The sequence below is a fragment of the Paralichthys olivaceus genome, chromosome 22, assembly GCF_024713975.1.
Source record: "Paralichthys olivaceus isolate ysfri-2021 chromosome 22, ASM2471397v2, whole genome shotgun sequence".
Lineage (NCBI taxonomy): Eukaryota > Metazoa > Chordata > Actinopteri > Pleuronectiformes > Paralichthyidae > Paralichthys > Paralichthys olivaceus.
In genome coordinates this window covers 7,412,726-7,428,914 of record NC_091114.1, presented here as the reverse complement: position 1 = coordinate 7,428,914, position 16,189 = coordinate 7,412,726, and the positions used below count along the sequence as shown (strand labels likewise).

Genomic DNA, 16,189 nt, shown 5'->3' with positions numbered 1-16,189 from the left:
GAAAATGGGGGGAAGTAAAGGAGGTAGACAGCAGAGAAGTGAGAGGAGCAGAGAGACAGCCAAGAAGAAAGGAATGAGACAGGTGGAGAGAGAGAAGGGGGAGGATGAGAGGGGGTGAAGAAAGAAGTGAAAACAAGAGTGAGCTGAAGGGAGAGTGGGAGGGACGCTGAGTTCTGAAAGATCGAAGAGACGCCGAGTGCAAAGAGGAGGGATGGGAGGAGAGAGAAGGATGGAGTGACGAATGGAGAGGAGGATAGAGGAGGAGGAGGAGGAGGAGGAGGAGGAGGAGGAGGAGAAGAAGGGAGGACTGAGGGAGGAAGAGGAAAAGAGGTGAAGAGGGGAGGAGGGAGGAGGGTAGCAGTTGTTCATTAGTAAGGATGTGTGAGGGACTGGAGGACTGAGCAGGAGGAGAGACAGTGGAATGGTGAGTTTCATGGACACTGACTAATGAGAGGAGAGGGGAGGAGAGGGGAGGGTAGGAGGCGAGGGAGGGAGGGAGGAGGTGGCAGGGATGAAAATGAGACTGGATGGGGGGAGGAAGAGGATGAGGTGGGAGGGAGGAAGAGTGGAGGTGAACGGAGCGAAACTGCTTTACTGTGTCACCGTAGGGGGAGAGAATGGGGGAGGGGAAGGGAAGAATTTGCACGTACACACACACACACTGTTGAAATCGAAGGCAATGTGAGAGAGAGAGAGACACAGGAAGGAGGAAGAGGAGGAGTGAGGAATTAGATGAAGGAGGAAGAGGACGGAGAAAGTATTGGTGGAGGGAAAGATGGATGAGCCGGAGGCAAATGGAGGAGGTGCAGAAAGAAGTGTGGAGAGGGGAAAAAAGGTGGAAAACAAACAGGAGAGATCACAGAGGAGATGGAGATGAGGTGGGGAAAAGAGGAGAAGTGGGATGACAAAGAGGAGGTGGAGGGAGAGAGGAGGTGTCGATGAGAAAGTAGTGAAAGAGAGAGAGAGAGAGAGCATGTAGGCTGTTACATGTCAGCAGCATGGCACTTGTGAACCATGCGTGTGTGTGTGTTCCTGTACTTATATATGTGCGAGGACAATTTTCAGCATGGCCCCTACAGAGTGAGGACATTTTTGCAAAGTAAGGTACATTTTGACTGGTCCTCACTTTTTCAAAGGGCTGTTTGAGGGTTAAGACTTGGTTCTAGGGTTTGGGTTAGAACTAGGTTTAGGTTAGGATTAGGGTTATTGATTTAGTTTGAATGGTTGAGGTTAGGGTAAGCAGCTAGGGAATGTATTATGCCTCACTAAGATACGTGTGTGAGAGGCATCTTATTGTGCTTATTGCCAGCATCAGGTGTGAGAAATCCTGCTTCGACTGAAACGCTCCCCATTCTGTACACACACACACACACACACACACACACACACACACACACACATTATTCCACCTGTGCACTTACACATAGACATTGCTGCACGCACACACACACACAGAGGGCGATAGAGAGAGAGTATAAGAGAGGAGAGAGAGGAGAGAGAGGGAGAGAAAGAGAGAGAGAGAGAGAGAGAGAGAGAGAGAGAGAGAGAGAGAGAGAGCAGAACTCCATGAATTTTGAATTGTTCGACATCTTAAATAAAAATGATTTGAAAAGTGCATTGAGGCTGTTTTTCTGAGTCATCGTCAGGTCATGGGGCGAAGTCACACGCGTGCTCTTGGGGACACGTGCACTATTATACGCGTGCACACACATGCGCGCGCACACACACGGTTGAATCGCACCCCCCCCTCCACCATGCATACATCAGTGCAAGTCTGGACAGCCTGTCTCAGCACAGAGATGCACAGCTGACGAATCCCTCCGCCGACACACTGGCAAGTAGTCCCTAATTTATGGGATTCTGATGGATGGCAGATTAACAGACTATAACTGATAAATAACTGTTTGTATCGCATAGAAATATGGATGTTTACACGAGATTAACTCGGATTAATAATCAAAGTGCACACCAGCAGGCGAGAATATTAAAGTCAGATTTGTTTTAAACTAGGCTTTAATTGAGATGAGCTGGTAAGATGCACTCTTATGTGTTAAATAAGATGTTTAGCGATCAAACGACAGAAACAGGAGTGCACTACAGTTAATAGTTTTGCGGGACTATTTTTCGTCAATCCAAACGGTTGGTTGGTTGGGAGAGGCGAACGCATCCGGGCGGACGTCCACCTCACTTTTCTCCGGGTGTTGTCCGCCTCCCCCGGCACACACTCGCACACACGTACACACACACACACACTAGCGGCTGCATCCATGTCTCCGCGCCCGTTCACTTCATTGTACTGACCGTGTGCATCAATTAAGCAGGAATTAAGCCGTTTCGGGGCTCCGCGGGTCGCTCGCAGCACTTCCAGCGGCCACTGCTCGCCACGGACGGAGCCGCAGAGAAGTTTGGAGTGCGGGAGAAAGCGGAGGGAAGCGGAACGCAGGTACGGTGCCACTGTTATCTCCCCACTTCCAACTATTAACGTTACTCATGTAGCCCCGCAAGCTAGCCCGCTAACGTTAGCATCCCAACTAGGTTTGACTTCAGCCTGCACTTTGGTGAGAGGGAGGAGGAGGGGGAGGGAGAGGGGGAGAGAGAGGGGGGGTCGCCTGTTTTATTTCTTCTTTTATTATTGTTCAACCACCAGACATGACTTCTTGGAGCAGTTAGCACCTAAATGTCCCGGAACCAGCGACAAGTAGAGTTACAATAACCCGGAGAGCGAGTTTTTCCTCCACAGCAGCAGCAGCAGCAGACAGTAGCGTCAGTAGTAGTAGTAACAGCTACGTAAGCGTGGGGGAAAACAAAAGGACTTCAAAGTGTGACACAGATAACTGCTCAGCAAAGCTTGGAGAATATCGACTTAGTCAGAAAACGTGGGCTCAGGTAAAACCCCGGCTCTGAATCCATCGCCTCAAATGATTAGTAATGAACCATCTGAGTCATATACAGCCATTATTATATGAAAGGATGCTTAGAGAATAGTAATATTACAGTAATATTACAATTTTACACGTGCCAAGTAAAGATGCCACCACAAGGTCACTCTAAACTTAATCCTGAGACCCACGAGTATATTATTAGTCACGTTAAGGCTATTTTATAATTTTTTTTGAAGTTATAAGTTCAAATGATGCATCAAATAGGAGAGGTGCATTAGATGACCAATGTACACATGTAAAATGCATTAAAAATGCACACATTATGAATATATGAAGTTAAACTAATTCGATTACGTTTGCAGTGTTGATTATTTTGTGTATCATACCATAGATCCTCTATCTTCGATCTTCTTCTATTGTGACATGTGACAAAAAGTTCTCCATATGCTATACATGTCATATGCTATCGTGGAAGTCGATTACAAAACACAAGTGGTCGGTTGAGCAACACTTATACTAACAACACATAGATCCTGCCTAGCCTGATTAGCTCTCGTGTGTTTTTCAGTATTAGTCCGTATAGCTCATAAAAGTTGATTGTTGTGGCAGAGATCGAGGCTACCGTCCGTCGCAGTGTTCGAGGCTACGACAGCTCCCTAAAGAAAACTCTTCCTGAGAAAGTTCATTAAGCTTCTCTCTCATTTGTAGTTGATTCACCAGACTTCAACACACATCGATGTTCTGTAGATTTAAATGAGGTGAGATACGTTTATGAAGATGTGAGTATGTCTTCCCCCCAAGTGAAGTTAGAGGAGGGCAGCTGTCGTAGTTGCGGGGGCCACTGGGAGCAGCGATCAGACAAAGACCCCCAGAGAGGCTCAGACACTTGTATTGTCTACCCGGAGTTTGGTAGATGTGGTTTAATCTCTCTGGGCTGTAAACGATGTTGCCCCCTTTCCCCCTTCCAGCAGCGATCGCGTTTTTAATATGTCGGATTGTCCCTGCTTGGTTTCAATCAGGGCGCATTTGAAGTAAGCAAACTGGGGATGAAGTTGCTGATGTGCTGACGAGGGATAAGAGCAGTTTTAGGAAACTGAATTTGGTGATTATTACCGACCCGATTTGCCTCGTATCTGAGCGATATCTTGTATTTGTGGTCACCTGTGTACGCGGAAGGAGTTCGGATGCGTTGCTACTTTCCACGGTGCGGAGCTGTGTCCTCAACTGACCGTCTAGTCTTTTGTGTAACTGTGGCACTGAATGGTCCGGAGATACAGAGAGAGACAGAGAGGAAGAAAAACGAGGCTTGGTCACGCAATAACACAAACGTGACTGTGGATGATATGGGAGCCCCCTTCATGCAGGATGTCTCTTGTTATCCATGACACGTTTTCCCCATGTCGTTAGTCAGATGCTGCCACTTGTCACTAGTTTGGAGCATTAGTTGGCTTTTGTGTGTTTTCAAGGATTTCCCTGGCCTCATGTTCCTGAAATGGATATAATTGTATAATTGTATGTATGTATATGATGGTTTGTGTTGTAGGGTGTGCTTTGACTGTGGCTTGATTTTTGTGATACTTATATATATATATATATATATATATGTTCATGGTGAGGTACTGGAAACGATCCCAGATTAAAAATAGGCCCATCACATTTAGACATGGTAATGGTGTTACTTAATATGTATGGACCAGTTCAGTATGGGTCATGTCAGGACAAGGCAGCAACATTTTGTCCTTTTTATGATGATTTAAATTTTATATTGATCTAATAATGTTTCCCCCTTGTAATCAGTTGGTCTAAATGTCAGGCAATAGGAAAAATTGCCTATATCTCTTCTCGATACCGATTATGATAGCTGGACCATCTGTATCAGCCTATAGGGAAAACTTGGATAATGTATTTGCTACTGACCCTGTATGGAACTGATGATTGTTACAATTGTTTTTTGGCTTGGATCTAGTTAAACTCTTTGAAAAACAGATGTATAGAGAGAATGAATGCCATAGTACATCTTTTAGTATCTATTTTTGATAGTCCTAGCTGAAGAAGTACACAAATAAATAAATCGGGGTATACGCAACAATTATTTTCTATAAATTGCTCGAAACTGAAGTCTTGCATCTGGTATTGTATTGTGGGACTTTCCAGCGTGAAATATTACCAAAATGCTGGGCTTTTAGCTAACTCTGGCAAACGCTATACTACCAGAAATCACTTCTTCGCTGCTCTAAAAACAAAACTTCCCAGTGGCAGTACAGCACAAATGCAGTTCTGAAGCAGTGAACTGGTAGAGGGTCATTGCTCTGTATTGGGTAGATACCCTGAGATGAAGTCCTGTGAGTGGTGTAAAGAGAGGAAGTCATATCGGTGCATCCCTAATTATGTGTATTGTGTGTTTTTTTGTGCAGATATGCCTTCAGTGATGGAGCGCTCGGGGGCCGGGGTCCTGTCCAGGAGCAGAGCCAAGACTGTAACCAATGGCAACAGCCAACCACACTCTGAGGAAGAGAGCAGCGATGAAGAGCATGCTCATGGTAGACACATGTTAAAATTTAATATAATATCTTAGTTCCATAAGTTAAGAATTGATTCATCGTGTAGCTACATCCTATCTGTGCATGGGACTCTAACCTGAAGCAATGTTCTTATATGCAGACATTTCCATTGCACAGCTACATGATGGCAGCTGTTCAGTTGCATGCGTTGCATTGCTGCAGTGCTTCTTCAGGCCCTGCACACTGCTTTCTCTCCTCTGTTGTACCCTCCGTCTCTCGTCCACCCCCTTCCCACACTCCTCCATCCTTGTCATCTTCTGCCCACATGCATCTTTCCTTCCTCCGTTCTCTCCTTCACTCACTGACTCTCTGTTGATCTTTCATTGTGTAACCATTATCTCACCATGCACACGGACAAGGGACACATTTTTAGACCAAACACAGCAGTATAAGTGGAATAGTTAGGGATGGCTCTAAAAACACTTGAATACCCAGATTATTGCAACCACTACATTCATCCACCTCCTCCTCCACCACCATTCTTCTTCAGTCTTAACATCATCTCCTCCTCTTCCTTATCAATGTGTTTCATTTCTTTCTCAGGCAGCATCTCCTATTCGGCCTTCTCCCCCCCTCATTTCTTACCATCTACTCCAGTTTCTATCATCTTTTTCTCCTCCCTTCCTGTCCTCTGTCCCTGTGGAAACAGTAATCTGCCTCTTCCTCCTCTCGCTCTGCTTCCCTGCTCTTCTCTTCATTCCTTGGCTTCCAGCCTCTCCCTCCATCTCTTCTACAGCATTTTTTGCTAGCCTCACAGCAGCACTGATTACTTAATGTCTGCAGACACATTGTCATTCTCTCCTTTTTATTTCCCTTCAACTGTTTGGATTTCTCTCATTTAGATGCCATATGGATGAAAATGTTATGATGAAAATGCCACAGGTTGAATTGTATCATGATTAAAGTGACCACAATGATCATCTTATCATTATTGTTATGAATATTATTGAGGTAAAATGTGCTGAAATTACTAAGTTTACTTTACACTTTAACATACAGCATTTTTATGAAACAAGTATCAAGCAGCACTACTTTACACAGCAAAGGCCACATAGTTTTAAGGTCATTTAATAAGTGTGTACATAAAAAAACAACATGAGCTGTGTCTGTATCTGCCTGATTCCCCTCAATATGTAAATAATTGATTGATTGCATCACACGTTAGCAGCAATTATTCAGTGCGGCACATCACTGCTGGGAAAAAGTAGAGACCAATCACTCACAAGAAAGTGCTGATGTATGAGGGAAAAAGTCACTTAAGTTGGCAGCAATGATCAACTCTGTTTACCCTGATCCCACAAAATATTAATTTAAGTGTAAAACACTAGGTTTTTTTTTTGCAGTGCCAGAGGTCTGTTTTGGAAAACCCATGCCTGTGGTTTTCACAGTCATAAGAGGATTTTTGGCAAAATAAGGTGTAATTCACCAGTTTGTGTCAGACATTGATGGTTTCCTCATGAACCTCTGGTACTTAATTTGCTGAAAGGGAACTTTGTTCCATCTATTTGATTTTTTTTTTTTGAGAAACCATGTTCCCATCCTCGTTTGTATTCCTTCCCTTTGTTCAATCCTTTAAGTTTGCTTTGTATACATTATTTACTCTTTGCTCCTATGTTTATCTTCCCATTTTTTAACCATCCCTTGTTGGTTTTCCTTTCCAACTCTCCCCAACATACTTTTATGCTTTTTGCCTTTCTCCTCATTTCTTCCTGCTCTCTATCTCTTCATTTCTCTTACTTGCCTCTCTTGAAACCAATTTTCTCTTTGTTTTTGAGAAAGCTTGTACCCATCCTCTTTGAAAGCAGTGTAGTTCAACGGTACACTTTATCAAACTGATGCAGTATTTTGTCATTGAGGAAAAGTGACCTTGGTGTAACTCTACTTCTGAGTTCATATGCAGTCTTCTAACGAACTTTGCTTATCCCGAGGCAAAGCCTTGATAAAGTAAACCCGTTAGAGGGCTTAGCACATAATAAAATAGAAGATGCTTATCATCCTCTGTGTTTGCTGTCTTGTGTTGCCCTGTAGATGACTCCTTCTGTCTCCTCTGTTATCGTCTTATAATCCTGTCTATCCAGCTCTACTACTTCTAGGGAAATGTCTGCCTTGCTACTGGAATACTTGTCCCCCCATCCTCTTATCTGTCTTTATCTGTCTCTCTAAAATGCTGTCTCTCTCCACAGACAGTATGATCAGAGTTGGAGGAGACTACCAGGCTCAGATCCCAGAGTTCAAACCAGGTGAGCAGGCAAAGAGGAAAGGTTTTGAAGAAAGGAAGGTGACAAATGGAGAAATAAAAAGGCAGATGAATAGAGAGAAGCAGGAAATTGGGGTTGTTAAAGAGACCTTGCGCAGAGGACATTGAAATGGAGGAGGGAGGAGAATGCAGATGATGAGACAGATGAAGGTCAAATGACCAGAGTTAATGTGGAAATTCAGGAAAATGGAGAGATGGAAAGAGATCTTTTGCAAAATGTCTAAAGTGAGGTGCTTCCTTTCCACAAAACAGATGAAGCTAAAGTTTTAAATAATTAGTGTTAGTTGCAACACCTCTTTCTGGGGAAGTTTTTGTTAAGTAAATAAAAGTGTTTGCGCTGCAGTAAAAACTCAAATGGACCTCAGATACTTTCTTCTGTAGCTATTGTACATTGAATGTTTTTTCAGTTTTTTCCATTTATTCCAAATGAAGATGGAGCTGAAGAAGTCATCTTAAAGATCTATGGATTGAAAGATATTAAATGGTGTAAGAGAAATCCTCCATGTGTGGATGTAATGTCTGAAAATGTGTTGTTTTGTTTTCATCACTAGACAGTCCAACCCGCTACAATGAGAAGGACCAGAGGAGCATGTTGGTGTGGTGTCCTAACAGTCAGCTCTCTGATGCCATGTGTAAGCTGCGCACACACACACACACACACACACACACACACCAAACTTACCTTACTTTTACTTCAACTTGACCTTCAGTTTAGTGGCTAGTCTTGACCAGAGAATAGTAATTAAAACTTTCAATCTGTTTGTCTCTCAATGTGCTTTAGCTTGGTCTCTTCACCTCCATCTTTCTTCTCTTCCTCATTTGTATTCATTCCCTTTCTTCAATCCTTTTTTTTGCTTTTTTTATTCATTATTTCCTCCTTTGCTCCTTTCCTTATCTTCCCATTTTTTAATCATCCCCAGGTGTTTTTCCTTTCTAACCCTCCCCACCATACCTTTGTGCTTTTTGCCTTTCTTCTCTTTTTTCCCTTCATTCTTCTTTCTTACCTCCTTTTAAACCAATCTTTGTCTTTATTCTAGTGGATGAGTACATCCTGATGGCTAAAGAAAAACATGGATACAACATGGAGCAGGTAAATTTAATCTTTCCTAATTTCCCTAAAACATCTGTTTCCTCTACATTTTACAACTTCAATTTCATTCCTGTTGCCTCTGTATCTTGTCCCTATACTGAAACAAACCTCTCCCCAAATTTCTCCGCTCTCCCTCTACCCTCATGTTCTATCAGGCCCTGGGCATGTTGCTGTGGCACAAACACGACGTGGAGCGCTCACTGGCCGACCTCGCCAACTTCACCCCCTTTCCTGACGAGTGGACATTGGAGGATAAAGTGCTGTTCGAACAGGCCTTCAGCTTCCATGGCAAGAGCTTCCACCGCATTCAACAGATGGTGAGAGACTGGGAGAAAAACACAAACACACCCCAGCAGTATATTTAGTACTGTATTGTAAGTATATTTGAATATTTAATACTCCATCAACCGGCTGTGTTTGTGTGTAGCTGCCAGACAAGCTGATCTCCAGCTTGGTAAAGTACTACTACAGCTGGAAGAAGACCAGGACCAGGACATCAGTGATGGACAGACAGGCCAGGAGGCTGGTCAGCAAGAGAGAGAAAGATGACAGGTATGACAATCGAAGAAAGTTTAATGATCCCCTGGAGGAAACTGAGTGTGTTGGGTGAGGAGTGAGAGTAGAAGGGAGGGATGAATAGGGAAAAATGTATATATATTAGAGGAAGGAAACAAATTCTCTCACACACAAGTTACCTGATTTACAAATCTGCCTTGTTAAATGACACTTGATAAGCATGTCAACCTGGGGAAACAAGAGAATCATGACTATAGATGAGCTCCTTCGATATCATTTCTTGTCGGTTTCAGTTAAAAAATTTGATTTCATTTCAGGTAATAATTTAAAGCAAACATAGTTTTAATTGAGATAGTTGTGAACAAAGCTGAAGCATGAGTGTATTTGGCTTAATTTCTCTATTTTCTTTTGTGTTGCAGTAATGATGAGTTGGAGGAAGGAGACCCCGGCAGTGACAGTGACTTTGAGGTTAACAACAAGAAAGAGGTAAAAGATAGAACATTTTACAGCGATTTGACTGCATGAGTATGTGTGCAGGCTTGTATAAACACATTTAAGTTGTTCACGAGTCACGACTTGCCTGAGGAGATCAGCACAGCCAAATCAATGCTGGCTTTATCCTTCAATTTCATCTTCATTTATTATGCATAAATGTAACTCTGCCCTTCTTGTTGCTGGTTTTTATTTTGTGATTTCTCTGTCCACAAAGGCAGTGAAACAGAACCCCAGCAGCACTAGCTCTGAGAAGCCCACCCCCAGTCGCTCTGGGCCGATAAAGAAGGAGAATATTGGGGCCCAGTACCGCCACCACCCGCTCCGAGCTCGCCGCAGACCACCGAAAGGCATGCACCTGGAGCAGGGAGACATCATGTCCCTTTCAGCCTCTCACGATTCCGGGGTGCTGTCTGTACGACAGCTGGACACGCAGCTGGTGTCACTGAAAAGACAAGTATGTATGGCTGCTTTCATACATGCACTGAACTCCAGATAGTCCCCTGAAATTATCTGAAGGGGCTGTATGTGATAACGCAAATGTCCAAGTGAATTGCTGTGGACATTCTCCGGAGTTTTTCCTGCCATGTTAAGATATTGTCCGAATGAGCCCTAGTAAGAATACAGCAGGACATATTTCGCAGGATTCACCACAAATGAACAGTTGCTATCGTTTCCTACACGCGATTGGTGCAAAACTTAAAAAAAAAAAAAACAAGAATACAAACACCTCAGGATGAAAAAGAGGCACCATACATGTAGAAGAAACAGACAAAGATGTTAACTTGGAAAGACAATAATGTTTGAGAGCTTTTGTTGATAAGGGATGACTCCTGTGTTGATGTGCTGAAGAGGTCTGACTGGAGAATCCTGATACATTCTTCATATGTGAGGACCTAATGAATCAGACTACTGTGCTGGACGTACTTTCAATGACGAAAGGATTGTAATGTGTCTTGAACTCTGTAGTGAGGGGTTGTTTAGTTTCAATAATTAAAAAAAAATTGCTTGACAACCAGATCAGGATTGTTGGGGTTGCACATCATACAGGGTATGAGGAGCAAGTGTGACATGACCAAAGAAAGTATATTGTGCACCATCACTGTTGACGTTTTAAAATCACAGCTACTTGCTTTGTTTGAGCAGTGACAGAGGTGACTTACTGCATGTTAAAAGTAAGAGACGTTTCTTTGTGTGTCTACTTAAAGCTACAGATTTATCCCAATTATCTTACATTGTCTTCTCATTTTTTCCCTCCTCTCTTTCAGGTTCAGTCCATTAAACAGAACAACAGTAGTTTGAAACAGAGTCTAAATGAAGGTGTTGATGTGTTCAGAGCTGCTGAGGTAAATCGTTTTCTTCACTCCTGCCTCTCAACATTTTCTTCCCTCATCTATCCCTGCTTTGATTTTTGTTTCCTGAATCTAATGACTTTACTCAGCTCGCCCCTCTCCCCCTCGTTTATTCATTCTGCCCTTCCCAAATTCCCTCCAGATATAATTTCACCCCTTGTGGGACTGAGATTAGTCTTTATCTGCTCTTTGCACTCATGCTGTCATTTTCACCTCTTTCTCCTCATCTTTCTTACCACCTACTGTACCCCTGTCATGCTCTAATCTCTCTCCTCTCTCCCTTTCTCAGCCTGCCCCAAAGATGAACTCTCGTTGGACCACAGAGGAGCAGCTCCTGGCTGTGCAGGGTGAGTAAAGACTGCAGCATCATCTTCCACGCCCTCCTGTAGAGTCACCTCAAAGAGCCAAGACTGCATGTGTTATTTAGGTTAAAAATAAAAGTCTAGGACCCCCTTCAGAGCTGTTCTTTTCTGAGTGATCCAATCACAAGTGGCAAGTCCGAGTTCAGGTCTAAATGCATCTGATAATTCAGACCACATTGGTGGTATAGGCCACGTGGCCACATTGTTTTAGCTGCAATGTGTGAATGGAAATGCATCCTGGGCCACATATGAAGAACCGTCTCCCTAAGGTGTCACTATGAATCAAAACATAATTTTACTCTTCTCAGTGTCCATACGTTAATTTGTCTGTTGCCACGGCCACAACACTTAAAGCTACATATGCAAGCACGAGATTCCTTCAACCCCTCTTCTCTCTCTCTCCTCTCTCTCTCTCGCCTGTGCCAACAGACACACGCAAGCGCAGTGATCCGACACATCTGTAAACTGGGACTGGGTACAAGCAACATAATTTGGAATAACATACGTACTTAACACTGTCCACTTGTGATCATATCTCTCAGGATCTATTTCAATACCAGGTCTCAAAAGGGCCTATGTGGTTTGATTAACAAATTTTTTTGGCCGAAACTCAAGAATGAATGTGCTAATTATGACAAATCTTTCAGAGAACATCTAATAAGGAAAAATGATGAAGTGACAACATCTTAAATATCAAAAAGCTTTGTCATTCAGAGACACACAGTTGATCTATAGAGGGGCATCTAGTGAGGAGAACTCAGAGGAGTTAAGAGGAGGATTCATGGCTAATGAGTGTAGGTGCTGTTTGGCTGTTGTCATGGCATCCAATGACAAAATGATGTTAATGAATAAGTTCTGAATGACTGATGACTGCACCTTTTCGAAATGGAAACTTGCAGTTTTTTAAATAATTCACAAGAGTAAACAGTAACTCACCACCGGGTTAACATAGGAGTTAGAGATCAGTCAGTCAGCCAAAAGTCAAGGTTTCCACAGTGTTTAGAAAAGAAATCTCCCCACTTTCCCTTTGCAGCTGCTGTCAATGCACCTTTGAGCATTGGATCCACAGCTACTGCAGCTGTGCAGCATTAACAGTAGGAGAGAAAGTGAAAGATCTGAATGTGTGTAACGACGTGAGGGCGAAGCAGGTCAGGCCTGTAAAAGAGCAGGTGCACTGAGTCAGCCGACCTCAGCTGAAGGTTAACAGAAAACACACGCGCCAACAAGCCTACATCCGTCGTCCGTGTGTTTCCTCACACTGCACCATTTCACTGACGGACAATAAGCAGCCATTTCTGCAGCATTTTAAGGCCAACGAAGTGCCTGTGAGTGACGCATAGAGACAACATGGACCTGATGGGTTTCCTCTCTCTCTGTTTCCAGCTATCCGTCGTTATGGTAAAGACTTTGCAGCCATTGCAGAGGTGATAGGAACCAAGACGCCAGCTCAGGTGAGCATCCTCTCCCACATGTTGATGATCATTTCTCATCTCTGGCTCTGACCTCAGTCTAGCTTTGCACTCCCAGCGAGCTGCCTATCAGCTTTTCATCTCTGTGTAGTATAATCTCAATTATCCCTCCTCTGATTTGTCCATTGTCGGCCTCTGTGTCCTTGAACATGGCACATTCTGTTGTATGGCATTTCTTCTCAAACCCCCCCAACATCTTTCTCATTGGGTTCAGGTGAGTTCGTTCTTCGTGAGCTACCGGCGCAGGTTCAACCTGGACGAGGTGCTGAGGGAGTGGGCGGCCGAGCAGGTGGCCACCAGCCGCGACCAGAGAGACCCCAGGAGGAGCGGCGAGGAGATCACGGCAGCTACAGATGGAGGTGCAGAGGATGACGAGGTGAGGCCTTTCAAAAAACACACGTGATGTTCTTTTCTCTGGTTTTCACAGAAATGATCTCCAACTGCTGCTCTTATCTCACTTCATCCTGTCTTTGCTAATTGTCCTCAGGTCAAAATGGAAGACTTTCCCTCAGACGCTGCCGACAGCTCCTCTCCCCCCTCCTCCACCCAGACTCCTTCATCTTTCTCCCAGCCTCCACCACTGCTGCGCCCCGCGCCTCCCTCGGCTCCCCCCAGCCTCCTCCGCCAGCCGCCACCTCTCCAGACTCGCCCACTGCAGAACCGAGCGCCCCACAACCACCCGCCACCTCCACTCATCCGTCCTGCAGTGACCTCCTCCTCCTCAGGGAGCTCCAGCCTCAAGGCTTCTCCACCCAGCTCCTCCTCCTCCAGTACTGCAGCGGGGCAGATGCCTCCGTCACTGGTCGGGCTCAAAGTGGAGCAGTCCAACTCGCACTGATGACACACACACGCACACACGAAAGTAGGAGTAGAAGTGCGCACACACACACACACACACACACACTAGCATGCAGACAAACCCATTTCTCTCTTTTTTTCTCAGAGAAAATTCCTTCATCTAGTAACTGCAATGCTCCCAGCCTTTGTCTCTGGGAACATTACACGTCACATGACACGTCACATGACACATCACACGACACATCACACGATCAATCAAACATTCTCGGGTCCCCAAGGTGACGTCTCAGTTCTTAAAAACGTGGCAGGAAGAGGGGCCCAGCAACAAGTCCACTCCATTGGTGATCTGAGGCCCCTTCACTGTACTGACACACACCTACCTCCAGACCATTGTTCTCTAGTGTAACACACACACAAACACACACACACACACACACACACACACACACAAGCTAAGAACACACACATCTCCCTCATCAAAAACAAGACAAAGACACTGGATCATCAAGCTGTTGAAGCCATGACCACAGAGAGCAAACCCACCTGCCCGTCTCCATGGCAACTGTTGAACATCTGGATCGCGGAGGAGTGTGGCTGAACACACACACACACACACACACACACACACACACACACACACTCGCACACACACGTACACACACGTACATACTGTAGGTGCCACTAGGCAGGTATCAAGTCATCCAAACAGCCGTCAGGAAAAACAAATGATAGATGGAGGGAAAGAAAAAAAGAGGAAGAGTTTCTCACATCTGAGCCAAACCTGGAACTCCTGAGAGGTCGTTAAATTAAAACTCATTTTGACAGTGTGAAGAATTATGCCTTTCTTTCCTTGCGTGCTTTAAAGCTCTGGCCCTCTCAGAGGAGGGAGGAGGTCTGTTTTCAAAGAGCTTCATCACGAGAGCTGTGAGTTTACTGCTGTCTCTCTCTCTATCGTGGAAAACCCGAAAAAAACAAAACAAAAAAAAACAGAAAAAAGAAGAGCATGAGACCCCACCTCTCGCTCTCCTCTCATAGCCATGTATTACTAGTATTAACTGGAGTGATGTTTTCCTGTTTCTTTGACTAGACTTTTGAAGGTGAGCTCTAGATAGGCAGTCAGTGACTGTACGTAGTTTAGATTATTATGATGATGATGATAATTATTGACTGAGCACGAAGTCTCCTTCGTCTGGACTGTGTCGGACATTTCAACAAGCCATGTTGCCACAGATCATTTTCGTGTTGGAGGTTAACACTGGTCGCTGTGACGAGCACCAGAATAAAACATGAGCTTCTGTGTAACGTGCGCACTCTCTCACTCTTTAACTGTCCTGGGATTATTCATTTGTTTCCGTGTACACTGAACAAGAGGAACGAAATGTTTTGCCAAAGTCTTGTTATTGCTTTAAAAGCACATCGTCCCTCAGTTTGTCTCCAGAGAAGAGGCAGACGCTGCAAAATGTCGTCTGGCTTCCTCCACCAGAGACACGAGAGGGTGACGATATTATAAATCAGGTTGATTCAGTTTCCTGTGGAGGGTTGACTAGATAAACACGTCTACAGGGTCAGATTGATGCTAAAGCCAGCAGACGGCTTACTTAATCAGAGCTGGTTGACAGCGAGACTGGTTCTAACTAAAGGGTTAACATCTGTCTCACAGCAAATAAGGGCACAGTCTCACACATGCAATCGTATCAGCAGTGAACCTCCAACTCCCATTAACTTGTGATCTGTGGGAGCGAGGGAGTGAATAAAACATTCACTTGTAACTTCGGTGAACTTTGACCCGTGGTGTTTGTTTTGCATTTCCCTGTGTGACTGGGCCCTGAAGCTGTGACTAACACATTCATTCTGTTTATTTTGTGAAAATAACCTGAAAAATTATACTTCAACAGATTCAAAAAATGAATTACGAGTGTTTGCTTCCCTCCGGTCCTGCTGGTCGTAGCCTCAGCTGACGCACAGACGTGAAGAGTGTTAAGTTTTCTCTAATGTAGGTTCATGTTTAATCCAAAATATCACTGGCTGCTTGTGATGACTCAGTTGAGTGTTTTGTTGTTCAGCACGTGAAGGTAAATTCCAAAAGTGAATTCCTTTTTTTTTTTTTTTTTTCAAAGAAGCACTGACGACTCGGTGAAGTCGTCTGAGTGCACTTGTTTAAGGCAGCTTTCTCTCTGGTACTTTTATTAAAGTCCGGCCTGTCTGGGCTCAGAGGGAGGAAGCCCCGAGGGGTCGAAGGGCAGGTGGAAGGAGTTCATTGCTGTAACGTGAAAATCGTTTTCGACAACAAACTGGAAAACGCTGCGTTTGTGCAACAGTGCAGGCTTCTGCCTCAGAAACGCTTTTTCGCCTCGTGACGCTCTGATTATCAGGCAACTCTAGAAAACAACCAAACTGTTTCTCCTGAAGT

General features: G+C 44.3%; 1 protein-coding gene across 1 annotated transcript; it reads left to right on the top strand.

Annotated features, from left to right (window-relative positions):
* The first annotated feature begins 2,220 nt into the window (after positions 1-2,220).
* Positions 2,221-14,613, top strand: rcor2 (REST corepressor 2). Its single transcript, XM_020095550.2, has 14 exons — positions 2,221-2,443; positions 5,297-5,422; positions 7,627-7,683; positions 8,252-8,332; positions 8,738-8,790; positions 8,946-9,107; positions 9,218-9,342; positions 9,726-9,792; positions 10,016-10,255; positions 11,067-11,144; positions 11,440-11,497; positions 12,896-12,963; positions 13,196-13,357; positions 13,469-14,613. The coding sequence occupies exons 2-14, from the start codon at positions 5,299-5,301 to the stop codon at positions 13,817-13,819; spliced, it is 1,626 nt and encodes a 541-aa protein (XP_019951109.1). The 5' UTR covers positions 2,221-2,443; positions 5,297-5,298; the 3' UTR covers positions 13,820-14,613.
* The last annotated feature ends 1,576 nt before the right edge of the window (positions 14,614-16,189 follow it).

Coding starts and splice junctions, on each gene's coding strand:
- rcor2 (XM_020095550.2), top strand. CDS start 5,299: ATGCCTTCAGTGATGGAGCGCTCGGGGGCCGGGGTCCTGTCCAGGAGC. Junction 5,423..7,626: donor CGATGAAGAGCATGCTCATG/GTAGACACATGT, acceptor CTCTCTCCACAG/ACAGTATGATCAGAGTTGGA. Junction 9,793..10,015: donor AGGTTAACAACAAGAAAGAG/GTAAAAGATAGA, acceptor CTGTCCACAAAG/GCAGTGAAACAGAACCCCAG.